The sequence below is a fragment of the Artemia franciscana genome, chromosome 17 (assembly GCF_032884065.1).
Source record: "Artemia franciscana chromosome 17, ASM3288406v1, whole genome shotgun sequence".
Classification (NCBI taxonomy): Eukaryota; Metazoa; Arthropoda; class Branchiopoda; order Anostraca; family Artemiidae; genus Artemia; species Artemia franciscana.
Window position 1 is genome coordinate 39,106,722 of NC_088879.1, and position 23,095 is coordinate 39,129,816.

Sequence of the window (23,095 nt, forward strand, 5' to 3'; positions counted from 1 at the left end):
CAGCACTATTTAGAATCGCTCCAATTATGTTTTATAATTGCGGAAGAGTACGAGGCAGGGGTCGGAGGGGCAAAATGTGCTTTTCAAAATTTAGATGAGGGGAAGTTGTTTCTTTTTTTTTCAATTTTAATCAATGAAAATAGTCAAAAAGGTGTTTTTTAATGAAGAAAAGGTGTTTTTCCAAGTCTAGGAGGAAACAATTCCCCCCACTAAAAAAATCTCGGCGCATTTGATTAAAAACTCTTAGGCTATAATGTTAAATCTAATGACAATTTTTATTTTTGGATCCAGCTACATAAATTTTCCGATTACTATAGACCATAGTTCACTCTTTAATAGGTCGCAACTACTGTTACAATCAAGAAAAATGAAACATTGGTAGAATATTAATTTTCTTCTATATTTCTTGGCTAAAATCTCGGTTTTCAAGCCTTTTTTGTTTGTATTTTTGTTCAGTCAATGGTTTTTATGGCACTTGGTATTAGCCAAGTGACATATAGCTATCGCAAAATGATTTTAGTGTTTGTGATGGAAAGGTAGTTTGGTCTTTGTCACTATGAGTTTGGTAGTATTAAATCAGTTCATAGGGTGACAATTGTAATGTAGGAAGTATAAGTAATGTAAAATGTAGAGGAGGAAGAAGGATTTTTGTCGATATTAATTCAAAGAAAGATACTTTTAAACTCTAAAGCGGGAGCTATTCCCTCCCCACACCCCAATTAATACCCCTGACATATACGGTAGTTCAGAAATAAACCATGAGAAAAAAATAATTTGAAAGAGCTCATTGCGCATAAAATTAGTATCTTTACAAGGAGAATCTTTATACAAGTATCTTTATGGAAGTTGAAGTTATGGTCTGGACTTAAGATCTTCCTAGCCTTATAGCTTATTCAATTTGAGAACCTTTTTTTTTGTCCATCCACATTGAAGAAAAGACAAATTACTTTTTTGTTCCCTCATGTCCTTCATACCTCTTAATCACCTTTTGTCCAAAAGTTCTCCGATCAGAAGATTTTATTCTGCTCTTTCATCAAGGGGGAACTGAAAAGGGGACTCCAAAGATCTAATTCTGTGTGATAAATGAAGGTATTACACATTTTTTCCTCCCTTTTATATGTGACAGTAAATATTATGAATGTCACAGAATTCGTAGGTAGACAAGTATTAGTCCTATTTTCGAGTGTCAAAATCCCAAAGAAAGAAATGAGGAAAGGATAGTCCCTGTTAATCTTTGAGCTATAACATATATATAATGACCAGAATCCACAATAATGATATCTCTAAAGACTGATAGTGATTTTACAAAAAATATTGGTTTTAAGAAGATTCCCCTCCCTTAAAAATACTTTGAACTAGATATGATCATATGTTTGTTATCTTCCTGCATTTATTTTGCTTTGAACTAGATGTACTCCATTTGTTTGTTATCTTCCTGAATTCATTTTTTAAAGCCACTACATACTGTTTTTATTTCAAGTGAAGTAAAAATGGCTTCCGCCATGACACTAAATAAAAAAAAAATAAAAAAAAATGGCGAATTCAAGAACTCTGTAACAAGACTTTCCCAACAAACATTGTGGATGATTACTTCTTTTCATACTGAGGCGGGGTCTGAATAGATATGGGAGGGGGTTTAGTATTCCGTAGTATTTAAAGGTATGCACGATGGGGTTTTCATGTTCAAATCCCCATGCCATATTAAGCCATATTAAGAGGTATTTGTCAGAGCTCTTAGTGGATATGGGCCTTTTCTTTGAGCCAGGACTTGGCTTGTATAATTTTGGTGGCACAACATAATGAAGAGCCATATTGGGAGGTATTTTGGGGTAAGTTCACGCAAATATGCTACTTGTTGGACATGGCCTAGATTTTAGTCTATACTAGACCATGTTGAATTCTGTTATAGTTTTCAGCGTTCAAATCTTTTCTAATGTATTTTTTATTTGTCATTAGCGTTTTATTTAAGAAGATTTAAGAAAAAATATGAAGGATTTATATCTTAATGTTAGGTAAGGCACTAGAAAAATAAAAAAAAAATATGAAAAGATTAGTATGTGTCATATCTATTTGATTCTAGAATTTGATAATGACAAAAGTAAATTTTGGTTATTAGGCTAGTTCAAAAACAAGTTCCAATCATGATAATTTGCTTTAAAATGATTAAAACATTAAATATAATCACTATCTAAAATATAATCACACTTGGTGTTAACGAATAAGCCTGTTATTAGCTTAAACTAATTTAAAAATAGACTTTAAGACCATCGTTTATATTTACGTATATTTTTTTCTGCCCTTTTTGGCCATGAGTAACGTTTTGAAAACCATAAACATAGCATGAAAACATATACAATGAAATGGTTTTGACATGGGACTTCCTTTTATGGCAACAGTACCACAGAAAAAAGGGTTTTCAGTAGGAAGTATTGAAGTACTGTATTAGAATGGACCACATCCGGGAGAATTCAATTGGTGCATTTGCACAAGGTCAAATTGTTTGTGGTAATAAAATAGTTCGTGGAAACAAACTGTAAGTAAGGAGCAACTCGGGTAAGTAATAACCGAAACTCTTAAGATACAGAATTTTGATAACAATAGATGAATATAAAGAATCAAATTTTTGTGTTGATTCAGAATATATAAAGATTATTAAGTTTAATGAAGCCAAAAAAAGTAACAAACCTCAGAAAAATTGCCTTTTTTGAAAAAAGGAGGAAACACCCCCACAACGTCAAAAAATATTAATGAAAATCACACCATCAGATTCAATACATCAGAGAACCCTACTGCAAATGTTTCAAAAATTTAAAATTTTGTGTTTTTTGCCAGAAGAAAGATCACGGACGCGTGTTTACTTGTCAGTTATGAACCATGGTATTCGCATTGAACCAGAAATCCTAGAAGATTGGGAGTTGGCTTATTTGATTGGAAGTCAAAAGTTCTAACGCACTTTTCAAGTCACCATAAGTTTGGGGGGGGGGCAAATGGCCCCTCTTCCATGTCCCTTTTTTCCACTAAGTCGTCTGATCATAATTTTGAGATAGCCATTTGGTTCAGCATATTTGAAAGATCCAAAGAATTATGCCATATTTCCTTATTCACCACTTCAAAAGTGACTGACCAGTTCTCAAGTGGGTCTCAGTGTTACTGACTTAAGCCCCAAATGAATTCTTGAGATACACCCTTTTGACAATCTGCATGCGCATAGTGTGTTTTGATTTAGTTCAAACTTTCCTTCAATATTCTCTCAAATTTTCAACCTCATACATGTAACCTTAATTGTACTAATGTCATAATAGTAGTGGTAATAGTAGGAACAGTAGTAGCAGTAATAAAATATAATGATTAGTAGTAACAGTAATAGCAGCAGTATTAATAGCAGCAGCAGCAGGTACACTTTGGATTTTGGTCAACTGAACATCCCACTCATGATACCCCTGAAGTTTCCTCTTGATATAAAAATATGTTCCAAAAATATCTGATACGGCCGTTTCAGCAATCCGTATAGACATAGTGTGTTTTGATTTAGTTCAACTTTCCCCTCAAATATTTTTCCTCAAATATTCCTCAAATATTTTCAAAAATTTTTCCTCAAATATTTTTTTTTCAATAACCCCAGCCTTAGCTATACGCGCTACAGAGGTAGTAGTTTCAGTGATAGTAGTGGTAGTAGTAACGGTACTAGACGTAGCAGTAGAAGCAGCAGTAGCTGTAGTAGTAGTAGTGTGCAAATATTGCCTTTTTGGTCAATATATCATCTCCTCTATCATTTCCCAAAAATTCCAAATTAATATAATGAGTCATTCCTGATAGAATTAAATAAAAAAAAAACAAGTTCTTTAAATGAAAGTAAGGAGCGACATTAAAACTTAAAACGAACAGAAATTACTCCGTATATGAAAGGGGCTTTTCCTTCTCAACGCCCCGCTCTTTACGCTAAAGTTTGACTCTTAAGGAAAAGCCCCTTTCATATACGGAGTAATTTCTGTTCATTTTAAGTTTTAATGTCGCTCCTTACTTTCATTTAAAAAACTTGTTTTTTTTATTTAATTTCTGAACGTTTTTGAATCAATGCTTGTTTTGATTTTGGTTCTCCGCAGAGGAATAATTAAAACGAAATTTGTATATTTTTTTGTGGGGGGGGGGGGCTAAATGGTTTTCTCATAATTTTGATCGAATGATTTTGAGAAAAAAAGAGAGGGGGAGGAAGCCTAGTTGCCCTCCGATTTTCGATTAATTAAAAAGGCAACTAGAACTTTTAATTTTTTACGAATCTTTTTATAAGTAAAAGATATACGTAACTTATAAATTAGCTTACGTAAAGAACTTTTGTATTCTTATGTTTTTATTACATATATGAGGGGGTTCGCCCCCTCGTCTGTACCTCGCTCTTTACACTAAAGCTTAAGTTTTGTCCCAATTCATTAAGAATTACCCCTGAATCACAAAAGCCGCAGAATAAATAGTTGAAATTACTAAAAATACTTTAGCGTAAAGAGAGAGGTATTAGGAGGAGGTGAGCCCCTCACATGGGTAATAATTTCTGTTAGTTTTAAGTTTTAATACTGCTGCTTACCTCCAGCTGAAAAAAAACTTTTTCATTGTTTTTTTTTAAGTAATGCTAGTAAATCCTGCGCTCCCTTCATGGACATTTTCTTCCCCCATGACAAATTCCTCGAAGGAAAGTTCCCCCAGCATATCCCCCTCTTCTAAACCCCTGCCTCCAACCAAAAAATCCTCCTGAAAACGCCTGTACACTTCCCAATAACCATTACTATATGTAAGCACTGGTCAAAGTTTTGAACTTGTAACCCCTCCCACGGGGACTGTGAGGGAGTAAGTCGTCCCCAAAGACATAGTTATAAGGTTTTTCGACTACGCTGAATAAAATAGCCATCTCAGAATTTTTATCCGTTGACTTTGGGAAAATAATTAGCGTGGGAGGGGGCCTAGGTGCCCTCCAATTTTTTTGGTCACTTAAAAAGGGCACTAGAACTTTTCATTTCCGTTAGAATGAGCTCTTTCGCAACATTTTAGGACAACTGGGTCGATACGATCACCCCTGGGAAAAAAAAACAAACAAAAAACAAACAAATAAACACGCATGATCTGCCTTCTGGCAAAAAATATAAAATTCCACATTTTTGTAGATAGGAGCTTGAAACTTCTACAGTAGGGTTCTCTGATACGCTGAATCTGATGGTGTGATTTTCGTTAAGATTCTATGACTTTTAGGGGGTGTTTCCCCCTATTTTCTAAAATAACGCAAATTTTCTCAGGCTCGTAACTTTTGATGGGTAAGACTAAACTCGATGAAACTTATATATTTAAAATCAGCATCAAAATGCGATTCTTTTGATGTAGCTATTGGTACCAAAATTGGTTCCATTTTTTAGACTTTTGATTACTATTGAGCCGGGTCGCTCCTTACTACAGTTCGTTACCACGAACTGTTTGAAAACTCATATACACATAATACATGACGATTTAGTTCAACATTATTGTCAACATTCCCTGAAAACATGTATACCTTATCTCAATAACATATACTACATATACAAATATAAATTGCACATACAAATTACATAACTTGCAGCCTTTGCCCTGGAACCTCTGGGGGGGGGGGGTTGACACCCCCAAACGCGTAATCACAGAATTTTTCAAAAATGATGAAACAATTGATGTCTCAAAACTTGTTTGGATGTTTGTTTGGGAAATGATGGGTGTGGGGGGATGGTTTCTCTTAAATCACTTTGACTCTTAAAAAGGCCACTATGACTTCCAATTTATAATCTAATGAGACCCATCTGAATTTGATACGACCACCCGTTCCATAAAAACCTTTTATGCCCCCCAGGGTATATCTTAAAGCCCTTGCCCCAGAGCTCTGGGGGTTTTGCCACTCCTGAAGGCATTGTTATATACTCTTTGGACCATTTTAAACAAAATTGCCCTCGCACAATTTTAATCAGATGCGTTTGGTGAAAAGAAGGGTAGTTGGGAGGGGGCTAGTTGACCTTTATTATATATTGACTCTAAAAGTGAACTGGAACTTACAATTTCAACCAAATGAGCCACCCCTAAAGTTTACACAACTATCCCTTCCATAAGAACCTTAAATGCCCCTGGGACGCAATTTAAACCCTCGCCCTCAGGCTCTGGTGGTTTTTATAGACCCCAAAAGTCTTGCTATATGATCTTTGGACTGTTTTGAATAAAAGGAATATCTCAAAATTTCTATGGGATGCAGCTCGAGAAACCAAGACGTGTATGTGTGTGTGTGTGGGGGGGGGGGGGGTAACTGCAGTCTGATTGATTTGAATCTCAAAAAGGGCACTAGAACTTCTGATTGAACGCCCAGCATTTCGGAAAAATGCTGGGCGTGGATGAAGGGGCATTTACTCCCCGATTACTTTCGACTATTAAAAAGAGCATGATCTCTCAATTTCAAATCAAACAAGCTCTTTTTGAATTTTCTGCGAAAACTCCTTCTATGCGAAGTGCCCTGGTCTAAAATAGCCCCTCCCACCCAAAAAAATACATTGTGCGAAGAACGTTCTTTGCTTCGGCAACGCTAATTACGCATTTGCTAATAACGGCCTCGACAAAGGACTGGCTCGATCCTGTCGGGGTGGGTTGAGTCCACTCTAGTGGACCACAAATCCAAAGGCTTAAGATCTGGTGACCCTCCATCTGAGAGCGATCGCCACAAAAAGAACAGACATGCACCGGCGGCAGCTCAAGATCGAGTTTGCTGGAGAACGCTAGAGTTTTCTTTCTTGACACTGGCGCCAAGTCAGGAGGAGGATTAAGATAAGGTAATGTAACTTGACTATAGGCCAATGAATAAAAAACAATGCACAAAATAAATTGTATTGTTTATTTGTTCCCTGAATAAAACATAGACACTTCAGTTGTGATATTAAATAAAAAAAACAAGTTTTTTTAAATGAAAGTAAGGAGCAACATTAAAACTTAAAATAAACAGAAATTACTGCGTATGTGAAAGGGGCTTTTCCTCCTCAAAGCCTCGCTCTTTACGCTAAAGTTTGACTCTTTCTCTTAACTCTATTTTTAAAACAGTAAGAAACTTTAGCGTAAAGAGCGGGGCGTTGAGAAGGAAAAGCCCCTTTCATGTACGGAATAATTTCTGTTCGTTTTAAGTTTTAATGTTTCTCCTTACATTTATTTAAAAAAAACTTGTTTTTTTTTTATTTAATTTTTGGACGTTTTTAAATTAATGTATGTTTTGATCTTGGCTCTCCACACATAAATAATTAAAACGAAATTTGCATATTAATTAATTGCAATTAATCGGAAGATTTCGAGAAAAAGGAGCGAGGGAGGAGGCCAAGTTGCCCTCCAATTTTTTGATTACTTAAAAAAGTAACTAAAACCATTAATTTTTTACAAACGTTTTCATTGGTAAAAAATATACGTAACTTACGAATTAACTTACCTAACGAACTTCTATATTTGTATGTTTTTATTGCGTTTATGAGGGGGTTCAACCGTCGTCGATACCTCGCTCTTTACACTAAAGCTGAAATCTTGTCCCAATTCCTTAAGAATGACCTCTGAATCACAAAAGTCGTAGAATAAATAGTTGAAATTACTAAAAATACTTTAGCGTAAAGAGTGAGGTATAACGAGGAGGTAAACCCTCATGTGCGTAATAATTTTTGTTTGTCTTAAGTTTTAATGCTGCTCCTTACTTTCAGTAGAAAAAACTTTTCTTATATTTTTTCCTTGTTTTTTCAAATAATGCTAGAAAATCCTTCGCCCCCTTCATTGAAATTCTCTTCCCCCATGAGAAGTTTCTCCATGGAAATATCCTCCCACGTAACCCCCCCCCCTCAACTCTCCCCCCTAAACCAAAAAATCCCCCCGAAAACGTCTGTACACTTCCCAGTAATCATTACTATATGTAAACACTGGTCAAAGTTTGTAACTTGCAGCCCCTCCCACGGGGACTGCAGGGGAGTAAGTCGTCCCTAAAGATATAGTTATTAGGGTTTTCGACTATGGTGAATAAAGTGGCTATCTCAGAATTTTGATCCGGTGACTTTTGGGAAAAAATGAGCGTGGGAGGGGGCCTAGGTGCCCTCCATTTTTTTCTGTCACTTAAAAAGGGCACTAGAACTTTTAATTTCCGTTAGAATGAGCCCTTTCGCGACGTTCTAGGACCACTCAGTCGATACGATTACCCCCGGGAAAAAAAACAACAAAAAAACAAATAAACACGCATCCGTGATCTGTCTTCTGGCAAAATATGCGAAATTCCACATTTTTGTAGATAGGAGATTGAAACGTCTACAATAAGGTTCTCTGATACGCTGAATCTGATGGTGTGATTTTCGTTAAGACTGTATGACTTTTAGGGGGTGTTTTCCCCTATTTTCTAAAATTAGGCACATTTTCTCAGGCTTGTAACTTTTGATAGGTATAACTGATCTTGATGAAACTTTTATATCTAAAATCAGCATTAAAATGCAATTCTTTTGATGTAATTATTGGTATCAAAATTCTATTTTTTAGAGTTTCGGTTACTATTGAGCCGGGTCGCTCCTTACTACAGTTCGTTACCACGAACTGTTTGAAAAACACAACTAAATGCAAAGACAAAATAAAACATATTCTAGCACTAGATATTAGAGCTAAAATATGAAAAATTCAACGGGGGAGGGGAGGAGCAAAAATTTTCCTTTCTTATACTCATAATGACCATTAAAAATGAGTATACTTCAAAATCTAAGGAGGAGGGCACTTTTTCAATGCAAAACAACGAAAGAAATTTGTTTAATTCTGAAGTAGAGGGGGAAAACCACCTCTGTTGTCTTAATTAGTGCCCCCATATTAGTGGTCGAAAGAATCCAATACATTCTACAACAAAACCCAAGTTACAGAAACCGAGTTTTTACTTACCGCACAAGGGCCCTTTGACAGAGACTACTTAATAATTTAATTTTAATTATTTAACTTAATATTTAATTTATTCATTTCATTATGTTCATAATAGTCCCAAATATTCACAATGAGCCCCCCTCACCGTTAGAGGGGGTGGGTTTCATAGTTGTACACTGAATGAATGGTTGAGTATCCATCAATCTTGTACCTCGATCCCAGTAATACAGATGCTTATGAACATTTTCGATAAGCATCAATTGCAAAGACAAGGCTTTGGTTTTCTGGGTCTTGTGACAGAAATTTTATTTCAATAGTAGTTTCTAAGACCCTTTTAAAAATTACCTTAAATAGAGACTAACCTCCTCCTACCAACACTGGGTAGTTTGCAAAACAGTGTTACTATTTTCTCCGGGGAGGGTTGCTTTAACCCTAGAATAAGTCAAGCAAGTCAAGACTTGCTAAAACCAAAAACTCCATAGCTTTATATTTTTATAAACTATTTTTTCATTAAAAAATAGTCTCCAATTATTTTTAATTTTTCGACAGTATACACATTTTTTTTTAAACCAGGCTTATTTTCACTGTCCTTGGTACTTTAGCATAAGTATTCTTTTTTTCTTATTCCAGATTCCTATTTCAGTCCCCCACATACATTACTTTCAAATCACCAAGAGTGGAAAACGATAGTATATGTATGTATGTATGTTTATTTCCCATCATATTGCAAAAAATACAAAACCGACGGACTAATACGAGAAAAAACAAAAGAAAAGAACAAAAAAAAAACACACACAAAAAAAAACGAAATCAAACTCAGCATTTATAACATGAAAAAACTATCGGAAAACACTTAGCAAAGTGCTATTACTGACCAGGCGTGTTATATAACGCTCATTTCGCTTTTCTGCTGTACGCACTGGACTAGGTACTCCGTAACGTGTTGACAGAGTTGCATTACTGGTCTATTGAGGCAATCTAAGCACATATTTTGCATATTTGTAAAAACACTTCTTTATGTCGCTGACATCTGTCCGCGAGAAAAGAGACCAAAATGGGGCAAGCGCAAGCAAATGGGGAACTACAAAAGCATTATATAAAGTAGCAAGGATGCGACGGCTAAACTTGAACTTCAGCGCTACCAACAGGTCATATGCCTTCCTAGTTTATTCACAAAAAAATCTTTAAGCAAGACCCGTGTCGATCGGAGATTTTTTCCAATTTTGACTCCAAGGTACATAAGACGTGCTTGGTCTTGTATGACGTGCACACCAAGAGATACAGCAACGGGATCTTGGCAACGGCGATTAAAAACTAGAATCTCACCCTTATTATGATTAAAGTTGAGACTAATACTGCCAATATACGAAAATTTTCTTCAATCCCTGTTTACATTCTACTTACATTCAATACGTCATCTGCGTAATTTATTAATGCAACGTCTATTCCTTTAAAAATACATGTCGTGAGGGCTTTTTGCTGGGGCTCGACTACACTGTTATTGAACAGGGGCGGGGAGGACAGAGCTTCCTATCTAATACCTTTTTTAATGGATATTGGCAGGGTAAGATCTACAACACCAGGTAAAATAGGGACCTTTAATCTAGCATTCAGCTTTCTGTACATGTCGCACATAGCCCTAACTACCGAAGGGTCAGTACCGCATTTATATGCTATCAGCAGTATCTGTGCATGTATGCCAGAGTCAAACGCTCTAGAAACGTCCAGCCCAGAAAAAAACAGTACTTCATCATTTTCAACGGCATGAAGTAACAAATTTTCTAAAAGATGACGAGCATGTTCACGACCTACACCTTTCTTAAAACCAAATTGGTTCTCTGGCGTATAACACTTACTAGAAATTTCATCAACAACCAATAGCTCAAATACTTTGCACAAAATGCAAGAAACAGTAATTGGCCTAAAGGAGGAACAACAGTCAGCTGGCTTTCCTTTTTTCAAAATAGGACTAATTAAATCCGATACTTAATAAATTGGGGACAATACCAGTAACAAAAATCATTGGTAAAGTAGTGATAAATGCTCAACTAAGACACAAGAACCGAATTCCAAGTGCTTCGCACAAATCAAATCCGCACCACGGGAAGTCTTTTTTCGTAGTTTCAGGATGCATTTTGTGACCATTGATGGAGTTACGACGAAACCGAGGTCATTAACAGACCCGAGCAAGAGCCCGTCAAGTTCTTTCTCAAACTTACTCTCGAGCAACGGATCGGGACTGGAGAATTCACCTTTAAAGTAGTTGTACCACTGTTCAGTACTGATTTGGAAATCATTGCAAGATTTAGACTTATCATGCCTTAAAAATTTCCAAATAAAATTGGGATCACTTTTAGCCTTGCTAGACATTTCAGCTATTGACTTTGCCTGGTGACGTTTTGGCACTTTTACAAAATAGCGCTTTGTGTAGAGACGGATTTCATTTACCACTCCCCTACGCGGCCCCTCCAGATATGGAACCAGAATTTTGACTTTACACAGAAATCGACAAGATCTGGACTACCCAACCAGCCAGGTTTCCGGTTCGGACTCGAAACCTCCGGACTGGGACACTCGTATGCTCAGCGACACGTAAGGCATGGACAATTTCAGCATAATAAATATTTAGCAGAATTTGCTGCTCTCGCACACTAATAGAAGAATTCTGAGAGAGAAGCTGAAAAGGCACTTTGATTTTAGTAAGGATACCATCACTTATTGAGCAAATCGGTTTTTTCGGGCGGAGCTACAGCGTCTCTATGGTGTGATGTGGTCCGTGATCTCCCTTGATCAGTGACTGGCAGTTATCAATATATTCCAAGTGAAATAAATTTTCAATTAGTTAAATCCTCCACGACATTCACAATTCGATAACGTTCTTGACATATCACACAAGAATAGAACGACCATTTTAGAAACAGTTTTCAACAGCAATTTAAGCAGGGTTCTAAATATCACCGAGGAGGGTCAATGAATATTTATCCCAAAAATCTGGACAATTTTGTAACCTATCCTGTTAAAGACTAAAAATGAGTTCACTTTTGAACTTATAATTCATAGATGAGCCACCCCTTCCCCTAGATTTTGAATTGAACATCTTGCCCCCTTCTCATAGATTTTCATGAATTGACGCCACCGGAGGTCATGCTCTGAAAATATTTCAATTGTTTAATATCTCTTTTTTTCATTAGACCACATTGCGTGCTGTAAGTCTATTTGACATTCATCTATTCTCTAATATTTGGCAGGTCTCTGCTGACGGGAATCTTTCGTCATGAATTTTTGAATGCCTTTATTGAAACGCTCATTGATGGATTTTTCCTATAAGTAGCATAAAATATTTTCCAGCATATTATTGAAGTTTTGTTTCTTTAGACATTCAAACTAGGATACTTTTCCTCGGATCACTAGCGGTTATCGTATAGAGTTTGTATGCATTTAGCAGTACTGGAATGCCTTGAAATTAAAATTAAAATTAAACTCTGGTTATAAAAAAAAATTCGATTTTTTTATTATCATTGTGACTATATTTTACTGATGTGCTTTTATTGATATTAGGTTGAATAAAACATTCGAAATACAAATCGTTTTCAGTAAAGCGCAGATGACGCTCTGGACTTTTGAAGATAAGGGTATGGTCCACTCACTCTTATATGTATGGTAATTCCTGTTCCTTTTAGGTTTGACAAAGTGCCAAAACGAGTTTAAAAAAAAGCAAAAATAGACCGAAAGATATTTTCTAGAAGCTACAGGCCATTTTGGTTATTCTAGAAACTGTTCTAGAAGGTTGTTCTAGAAGCTGCAGACACTTATAGCATACAAATGCATCTTGACAAACAATTCCTAGTTGTGGAGTAAACCAGCATTTTATGGCCTTCCGGACCAAAGACAGGTCTTCAAGACTAAGATAAGTGGTATATCAGTTCTTTCAGAGGTTTCTAACATTAAAAAGCAGCATTTCAATTTTAGATACCTTTGGGCTCAAAAATTCGCAAGCTCCTGCTCTGATTTTAAATTGAAGATTAAAAAACAAAAAATAACCGTAGACCACAATTTTCAAGTGTCATAATGGCTCTATAGCAGTGCTTCCCAACCTTTTTTTGCTATGCCCCCCTTAATCACAAAATCAATAAAATCAAGAATATTCCCAGAGGAAACTGAAACCAGTTCCCACGGTGGGAACTAACATCTCCCGCCATATTGCCGTTAATCAAGCATTGTTACCTGCAACTCCTATTACGGCCATGAAAGTATGCAGACCTCTCCCCTTAGGAGTAGCAGGGGCTTCTTCGACATTCATTTATGATGTAAAATAGATGTTTAAAATGAATTAGCTTTAAACATATGAAATTGATACCATATTCTTCCTCTGAGGGAATCTGCTAATCCTGAAGAGCCTTAGATTCCGAACGTGCCACAAACCCAAGGCCTGATTTTAGTGAAAAACATGTCCATAAATAAGTAATTATAAATCATGTTTAGCAATTCTTCCTAAAATACAATTGATCTTGCTAAAAGAAAAACATGAGCAGTTTTACCTGGTTGGAAAACTTCGTACTGCAATTTTGTTACTACATCAGACACAAACGCAGGATCGGCATTTGCAAAAAAAGGGACAGAGGCCACTAACGATCGACAATTGTAGTTGATTACATCCTGCAAAAAATTAGCTTGTATACCGTGGCCGTGTACCACGGCCATGGTAAAAAATTACACGGTAAAAAATTAGCTTGTATACCACGGCCTTGTATAGGCCGTGGCTATTTTGGCAGTACTATCATAAATTAGGTATTTCTTTTTAAGACCAAACTGCCTTTCTATGACGAATAAATAAAAGCTCAAATGGGGAAAGTGTTTCTATCAGACAGTGAAAACAGATGCAAAGATCTGGGTATTTCGACCGCATGCACCAGTGGTCGAAATATCCAGATTTTTATATCTGTTTCCACTGTCTAATAAAAGAACTTATCTCCATGAGCTTTTATTCATTTGCTGTGGTTATTCAAAAGGCTGTATGTTTTTCAAATTGTATTTTCTAGGATAGATCAGTGCTTCCCAACCGGATTTCGGGCCATGTCCCACCTAGGTATTTTTAAAGTCCTGTTGCCCCCCTCGTGATATTTACGTTTTGTTAGTCGAAATTTTACATATGTTCACTTGATGGAAACTTAAGAGGCTATTAAATAGGTTTTTTTGTGCCCTCCTCTAAGCATGCTAAAGAAAACTTACTGTCTGTATAAAACGGCTTTTATACAATGCATGACGTTATTGCAATACTATAATCTATCTTTTTTCTCTTTAAATGCATATGAATGTATGTCATTCACATTAAAATTTGTTTTCCAAAATTAACGAACTAAAGTATAGTCAGCCAAAGGGTGCACCTCCTGCCCAGGATCCACCAAAATATTGCGATACCCCACAGGTGGGTCATGCACCCCACTTTGGGGATCACTGGGATAGATAATAGACACGGAGAGAAAACTGTTTTCCATCAAGTCACAACAAAACATTCCATTAAATAATAAATTTTTTTCAAGATGGTTAACATGCAGATCAAAAGCTTTTCTCAACTTTCTTTAATCATTCCATTAATTTTTGCTTCTGGAAATTTCCCCTTCTTAAGCAAAAATAAATAAAAAGAATAAAAATAAGTAACTACAATATCTAATTAAATAATAATGACTTATTGCTCATAATTAATTGATATAATAAATAATTAATTATTTAGATTTTGCAAATTTTTGTTGTTTCTTCCGACTTGGACAAAATCCTGTTTCTTATCCGTAAATTACTATCTAGTAAAATTAGAATTACTGCACCCGAAAAACTCTCAAACACAGCTCGCGTTCGTATTTCTCCGCGTCACCGCCTCATTAAGTCCTTTTAATTGTGAGTTGTTTTTTTTCCTTCTTTTTTATGAAAGATAGATAATAATGTTTATAAGAGAGTTGCCCTTAACAAACCATAAGAACAACTAAGCAAAAACCATACTCTATAAAACCTTAAAACCTTACTCTAATAAGATACTCCTCAATAAAAATTAGATTAAATGAAACCAACCCAAGTAAAAACTATACAATCTCAACAAATTACCATTAAAGACCATTTACTTCAGTTTCCATAAACAGATGAACAACAAATTTAGTCCAGGTATTGCTTAAACTACCTAAAAGGAGAAAATACCGCAGTCTTTTTTTAGCCTGCAGTAACCTAAGTTGCTTGTAAATTTGTGTTATCCCTGGTCTTGGAACGAAAACAATAATTGACAAATAATTATAATTAAAAGCTATTGAGCTGCCAAAAAAATAGCGTAATTGCTTCACGAAATTTCGACTAAGAAAAGGATTGCCATGAGGTTAAAAATAAAGTCACTAGAATCCTGAGGAAAAAAAATCACTAAATGAGTAAAAACAAATAATAAACTTTAAACGTAACGGCTTTCTTGTATATATATATATATATATATATATATATATATATATATATATATATATATATATATATATATATATATATATATATATATATATGACCTACCAGCTTCATGCAGGGCGTCACTGGTCAAAATATTTGGGGGCAGGGAAAGTAAATCTTACTAATTTTCTGATCATTTTAATTGACTGGTTTTTTTTTCGGTCAGTACTTCTCCTCAGACTGTCTCCTCAAAATTAGAATTCCATCTCTAACTTAATTCTAAATGGAGTGTTTGTGAACCTTTTCTATCGAATTTTGCGGTATTCTTGCGATTAAAAAACAAATAACTAACAAAAGCAAAAAACATTTGATTTTTTCTAAGAATTACTAGTCAAAATAAAATCACCAGGCAAGAAAAAAGATCACTAGATTACTGATTTAACTTTCGCCAACATCTTTTGATGTAAGAGAATATGAAATTAAATCCCAAAAAAAACCGTCCCATTGGCTTTATATTTTGTTTTCAGATTCCAATTGAAGTTTAATTTTCACACTTGAAAAGGAATGGTAAATGCACCAAAAATAAAATTTCTGTTCCTTCGGTTACCTAATCCAAATTTGAATAAAGACATAAACAAGTTCTTTGAATTTACCATTGCTCGATAAGGAAAAGCAATCGAATAAAATGCTATATAATGACATTTGTTTTCTTTATAAGAACGAAAGTAAACAGTCAGCTAGAAAGAAAGTATATCTTCGGCACTTTAAGATTTGCTAATTAGAAATAAGAAGAAAAACTAGTTGCCACAAAGAATATTATGGTTTTCAGGAGATCCAGAAAAAAAACTCAAAGTAAGTTTATTTTTAACTTAGTAAAATTCATAGTAAAATATGGAAATAAAAGAAAATAGAAAAAAGTTAATGAAGTCACAGTTGCAGCAGTGGATGTAACCTGGTAAAAAACAAAGCACAGACTGGTAAGACTGGTTTAGTTAGATTGGTAACTAAAATTTTAAAAATGTAACTAAAAAAACTGCCATGTGAGGAAGAATGGTCATTTGAAGCTGATACAGAAATGGTAGCTCTCATCTTGGCTTACCTTGATTGTAAAATTAGTAACAAAACAACATTATAGGAGTTGTAATCATGATTGGTTTTTACCATAAATTTACAGATGAAAAATAAAAGTTAAATACTTTTAATGCTCTTAATTTAAACTTTATAGCTATAATTATTGTAAAGAATAGTTCTACTAAAACTTTGAAGTCCAAGAAACCAAAATTACGAAGGTATTGTTTTATATGAAAAGTTCAAAATACTATGCAGCATTGTGGCAGAAAAAATCTAATAAAAACAAGACGAGGTTCATAAATCGTATTAACTGCATATTTAAAACTCTTTTAGTGTCCTTCAGTTTCCCTCAAATCTCTGTATATTTCATTTAAGACAGTGATTCATAAATAATTGAATTTTTTCACTACAACCCCTCTAAGAGACCAGAGCTAATATAGCCCTTGGACTCTATATATGAACATTTTTTCCAATTTTCCGAAGAAAGTTTAAAAGAGGTGCGAAGTAAAACATAGTTTGAAGTATTTAATGCCTATTTTGACAAAAAATCCTTTAGTTTCTTAATCTAAGTTAGACAAATATTTTCTTGCTAGGTATACTTCGTATGTTTTTAAAGCATAAAAGGGAACAGAATTAATTAAAAAAAAAAAAAAAAAAAAATTGCACTCATGGAATATGTAATATTTTTCTGCAAAACCGGCTCAAACAAACTGACTCGCCATGTTTCCCTAAATTTGTAGAATTCTGAAAAACTAGTGCTTTACTGAAAGCTTAGATTCAGGTTTGTAGTTTCAGGTTTGTAAGGGATTTTCTGCTCCTTATCTTTTTTGTTGCGTCGGCTTTATGTTTTTCACTACGGAACTAGCTTTACAGTATTCTAAAAATATAGAAAAATATCACAAGAACATTTATTTGAAACAGTTTTGCAGATATACATTGGATAAACTGCAAAGCAGTCATTTTGAAGATGGCGCTGAAGCACTGTTGAAGTTGATGGGCGCCACTCCCAAGTTTAGCTTTTTGAACATTTTTTCCGACAATTTTCTGCGAAATAGTGCAAGTCATTGAAGAACTACCCCATCTAACTTCATTAAGTTCTAGCCAATAAAATGCAGAATGAATCACTTCAGCAATTCCTTTATTCCGTTTTATACAAGTGCCATTAATCTTGCTTGTTTTTTTTTTCTCCTGTGTTGTGAGAGATAGCAAAATTCAGTTGCTATGAAAGCTGTCTAAAATAAATGAATCTTGAATTTTTGTTTGTTTCAACTTTCAATATTGCACTTTAGTCCCATCAGTTTTTTTTCAAATATAATTAGAAGCCGGGAAGATAAAGAAAAATAGAATAAAAAAAAATGAAACCTAAAAATTTTTTATTTACATTTTTATAGCTTTTAAGAGAACTCTACTGGATAACGCTGAATTGCACTGACGTTTTTTTTATCTTAGAAAACATCTTGAGATTCTTATTTATCAATTTTAGTTTAAACTCTCTTATTTCTTAGATTTATTTTACTCTATAAAAAGGGTTTAAAGTTCTCGATACAGAATCCTCGAGATACAGCTATGGTGCTAATTTGGGAGTTTTCCAACTTCTTGAAGAGCCAAAGCAATCACAATTTACAACAGAATTTTATGCTCTCAATAACTATTGGCCTCATATTTCCTTTTTACGAAACTAGATGTTGATCCGAAGTATGTGTTTTATTCTGGACAGAAAAAAAAAATAATTTTTTTGAAAAACTCAATATTCAACAAAATGTCAAACAAGTGAAAAGCTTAGAATAGTCTGACGTAAGATAAACATAGTTCAGCTAATCAAAGGGTGTTTCACGCATTGTATTTACTTCTCATTGACCGATACTGAAAAAACTTGAGTTGTTGGATATATCGGGAAGGACAGAAAATAAAGTTGTAGGTGAAGGGAGGGGTTTAGTACCCGTGAAGTTCCTAGAATCCCGAGATTCTCAGCCTATAATTTCGTATATTACCCATGCTACTCGACAATCTATTGCATTTTTTTCAAAATTTACCCCCTCCATAGAAAATTAAGCCCCCTAGAAGTATTTTGTTCTAAAAATAATTGGCTCACACAAAATGGATACCGAAGAAGCCCTTAGAATTACAACCTTTTAAAGAAAATAAATTAGCAATCAAAAGACATGGTCGACAGCAGAAAATAAAAAATTCTTGAAAGAAATTTTATACTAACGTTCTTTAAGCATGAACAAAGCAAAAAGGAGTAAAAAAAAGTATGAAAAAGAAAGAATTTGAAAGACAAGTCAGCTATGATTATGCCGTTAAGAAAAGGATAGCTCCTAAAAATGAAATTTATCATTTGTATACTTCAATTTTACGATCAGCTTTAATAAAGACTGAGTCAAAATATTTTAAAGAAATCGATATACAGTTTCGACGCATGGAGTCAAGATAGCAACGTCTGTGATTTGACATAAAGTAAAATAATGGCATTTTTTGAACAATCCACATCTTGGGAGTCAATACAAAAAGTCAGTAAAATTTCAATAAGACGACCTCAAAGGAAAAATTTAATTTTTTGAAGTTAAATAAAACAACTTAATATCAAATCGTAAAACATATCAAATATCATTAAATTATTTAATATTATTGTATTAAATTGAAATTTAACAGAAGTAAGTTTAATGAGATAAAAAAAATAACTGAATATTCCTTAAAATTAACACTGAAAATCTTATTGGAACTATTGGACCAACAAAATTTAATTCTAACATTATTATTTGAAACGTCTTCTGTGTTCTAAAACAATCTCCTAGGTATACAATCACAAACTCCATTTATCAATTATTAAATTAGATATTAAAAGAAGATATAGCAAAAAAGAGAAACTTCTATATATTTTGGGAGCAAAATAATATAGAAGAAGACAGATTGGGCAAATTGATAGGGTTTGTTTGGGTTGAGGGATGGGATTATGAATATAAGCTCTAGGAAAAATTTACATAATGCCTTTTGAGTTATCGCAGCCAACCCCTAATATTTATATTAGGGGGTTATAAATAATATAAAACCCCTAATATCAGAAAGCTCTTACCGTTCGAAGTTTTTCAGATAATTCTCCCAGAATAGCGTCTTCGTCGAAGAACTTGCCTTGATATCGATGTTCAAAATACTCAGTGATTCGTTGCCTCATGTCACGAGGTAAGCGCCGGTAAGCCATATATTCCTCAACTTGTTTCAACTAAAAAAAAAACAACAACGAAATGATGAAATCAATGATGTGCAATCAGATCCCCAACCCCTCATCCCAAGGATTGACCTGTGTGCATCTATGGATGAAGATTTTCATGATTTTCCTTTTTTGGTCCGGATTCGAAGTTAGAATTATGATATACTGATGATGTTTTTTTTCATACAATTAAATAAAAACTTTAATCAAGCCAGGGGAGCGGCCGGCCTATATCATATTTAGTTTACTTATTGTTGCTAAAAAGAGGGATATATTAACAGGATAAGCTTGTTTTGGCATTACTTGGTTGTTTTACATTTGCTGTTTTTTTTTTTTTCATAGGCATGTATTTTGGGGGTGATACCTGACGCGGGGATGTCATGAATATTCTGTGGTAGCCACAACACTTGGCTGGGTAGAGAATTTAATGTGGCGAAACCCTATAGACAAGTGTATTCACCTGATGAGCCCTTGTGTTGGGTTGTTGCCTCTGAATTATTCGTCTTTATTGTTTCTATTGTTTGGTAAATGACGACTTATACTTATTGACGACATGACTGCCTGTCCATGGATTATTCTTTATGGTTGATTGTGTATGGTTATGCTGTTTGACCTATGTGATTGTATGGATGAGTAGGGTTAAGGCCTCATTCAAGTGCTGGTCTATATTAATCACTAATTTAGGAAAACAGTCTTCCTTTTTCTCCTTCTGTCTCTTTTTTTTATGTGTTTGTGCTGTTGCATTGGTGATTTCTCTTTTCATGATATCATAAATCAAATATATACATGTTAAAATCAAAAGAAGTATAAACGAGATAAACAAGAAAATACTAGTTTTTAATGTGCAAAGAAAATTTCATTATTTTAACTTGTAAGGCTAGCATATCTACAGAACAACTTTTCCCACAAAGTGCGAAAGGAATCCCAACTTAGGATTTAAAAGTAAAAAAATCCGTTTTTAGATTTGACTTTTTTTTTTCTTCTACTTTTTTTGAGATGACTGGCTGTGATTAAATACATGGGCATTCTCTTATACAAAATTTCCCCGCAATGCTCCCTTTCTCATTCTTTCTCTTTCCATAACAATGCACAAACGAAGGTATTAGCTAGTAACTCCTTAGCAGCAGAAGGTAGGTGTAGATGGCTCAGCGCTGACTGGCATTAAGTAGAGTTTTCATGTGCAGAATTGAAACACGTAAGGTTCAAGACGACGATTTCGTTTTATTTCAACGAAAGCAACCTATTCTTCTATCTTCATTATATATATATATATATATATATATATATATATATATATATATATATATATATATATATATACATATATATATATATATATATATATATATATATATATATATATATATATATATATATATATATATATATATATATATGTATAATTTACCAAAATAAAGTTCAACCTCTGATTTCCCAAAGTCTCACTTCTAATCCACGCTTCTTTTTGCCGACAAATCCTTTAAAAAATAGAACCCGAGCATTGAGCTGAATATTGTTTCTTAAGTGTCTCCAGTCCCTCATTTAAAAAAAGACAAGGTTTTTCAATGGTAAAGGTTTTTCGTACGGCAAAGTTTTTAGTACTTTAAAAAAGTACCTTATTCTTTTTAAACGATCTTTTCGTTTCAGGAGTCTTTCTTAAAGAATTGGACATAAAGTCAACTTTAGCGTAAGGAGCATGGTATTTAGGAGGGGGAAATTCCCCTCGTATCCAAAATAATTTCTTTTCGTTTAATTTTTTAATGTTGCTCCTTTATTTCAATTGATAAAACTTGTTTTTTTTTTGTTTAATTTCTGATCATTTTCCAAACCATGCTGGGAAATCCAACTACCCCTCCGTGGTAAATTACCTCCCTCCCTAATCACCTCCATTGGGCTAGAGTTCCTCTTCCAAAAAATCAACCCCCCCAAAGAAAAAATCCCCCGGACAATTTACTCTTCGCTGAAAACTCCCCCTGGTAAATTTATTGTCGACAATTCAACCTGAAAAATTCTCCTTAGAATACTTTCATTTAAAAGAGAATTAGATTTTTCATTTTTTTCAAATCATGCTGGACACCTCCCCTCCGTGGATACTTTTGCCTGGAATCCCTCCCCCAAGGGTAAAGTTGCTCCCGAAAAATTTCCTGCGGTAAATTTTTCCTGCGGGAAATACCCCTCCCCCCATAACAAATCCTCCAGATAATTCCCCACTTAAAATATCCCCGGACAATTCCACTGGAACATCTCTATATGTAAAATTGAGTCGGCAAAGACAAATTAAGACAGATAAAAAAGAAATAGGAGTTCTGAAAAATTCTCATGTGTGAAATTGTCCCTGGAAAGTTCAATCTTGGAAACGTCCCTCTCCATGGAAAATTCTTCCCATAAAAAATCATAAATCCCCCTTCCCGAGAAAAAATCTGTATACCTACAAATAAAAAATGCTATAAGTAAACTGTCGGCTAATGCTGCAACTTAAAGCCATTCTCCCAGGGGCTGTGGGGGATCATTTTATCCCCAAAGGCATAATTATAGGACTTTTTTACTCTGCTGAACAAAAACGGTACCCCAAAATTTTGATCAAATGGCTTTGGGGAAAGGGGGCAGGGTAAAGGTGGCAGTAATCTTTTAGTCACTTAAAAAGGGCACTAGAACTTTCAATATTGGTTAGAATGAGCCCTCTTACAGTATACTAGAACCATTGGCTCGATACAATCACCCATGGGGAAAACAAACAAACAAACATATATAAAAAATAAACAAGCATCAATGATTTTTTTTCCGGCAAATAATAAAAATTTCGTATTTTTGGAGATGATAGCTTGAAACCTCCACAGAGGGTTTTCTATAACGTTGAATCTGATGGTGCGGTTTTCATTAAGATTCCTTGATAATTTTGTTGTTTTTTTTCTCCCCTTTTTGAAAACCATGTAAATTTTTCAGGTTCGTAGCTTTTGGTGGGCAACAGTATAATTAATGAATTTTATGGAGTCAGCACAAAAGCCAATTCTTTTGATATATCTAATGTTACTAAAATTCTGTTTTTTGTGAATTTCGATTGCTATAATGAAAAGAGAAATCACCAATACAACAGCGCAAACACATTAAAAAAAAGAAAAAAAAGAAGAGACTAGCTGAGCCGTTCCTTTCTTGCAGTTTGTTACCAAGAATGATTTGATTGCTAAAAGAAGGAAAAACTTTTCCGGTTTTGTTAACAAAAATATATATATTTTTTACTAATACGTTTGAATCTAACTAATTTAAAATTTTTTACTATTAATTGAAATGTAACTTTATTAGCAACAAGCGAATGACTATTTAACTTTTTATTTATTTATTGAGCAGTTTTGGTCTATGCTCATTATTAATAGTTTGAACCTAAAGAGTCCGTTAAATTAACTAGATTCTTTAGAAGAAATTAGTAACAGCTGTCAGGTTCCAAAATTTAAACGTAAGCTCCTACATTCATTATTCCATCTTTTTACAAGGAAA

The 23,095-nt window shown here is 34.3% G+C and overlaps 1 protein-coding gene across 3 annotated transcripts in view; it reads right to left on the reverse strand.

Moving 5' to 3' along the window:
• Nucleotides 1–23,095, reverse strand: part of LOC136038225 (potassium/sodium hyperpolarization-activated cyclic nucleotide-gated channel 3-like) — a 292,504-nt gene that overhangs the window by 59,001 nt on the left and 210,408 nt on the right. For all 3 annotated transcript variants that reach the window (XM_065721317.1, XM_065721319.1, XM_065721318.1), the window contains 2 exons: nucleotides 19,469–19,615; nucleotides 13,446–13,563 (listed from right to left, as the gene is read on the reverse strand). In XM_065721317.1, coding sequence (XP_065577389.1) covers nucleotides 13,446–13,563; nucleotides 19,469–19,615 — 265 coding nt within the window. The remainder of the gene's footprint in view (nucleotides 1–13,445; nucleotides 13,564–19,468; nucleotides 19,616–23,095) is intronic.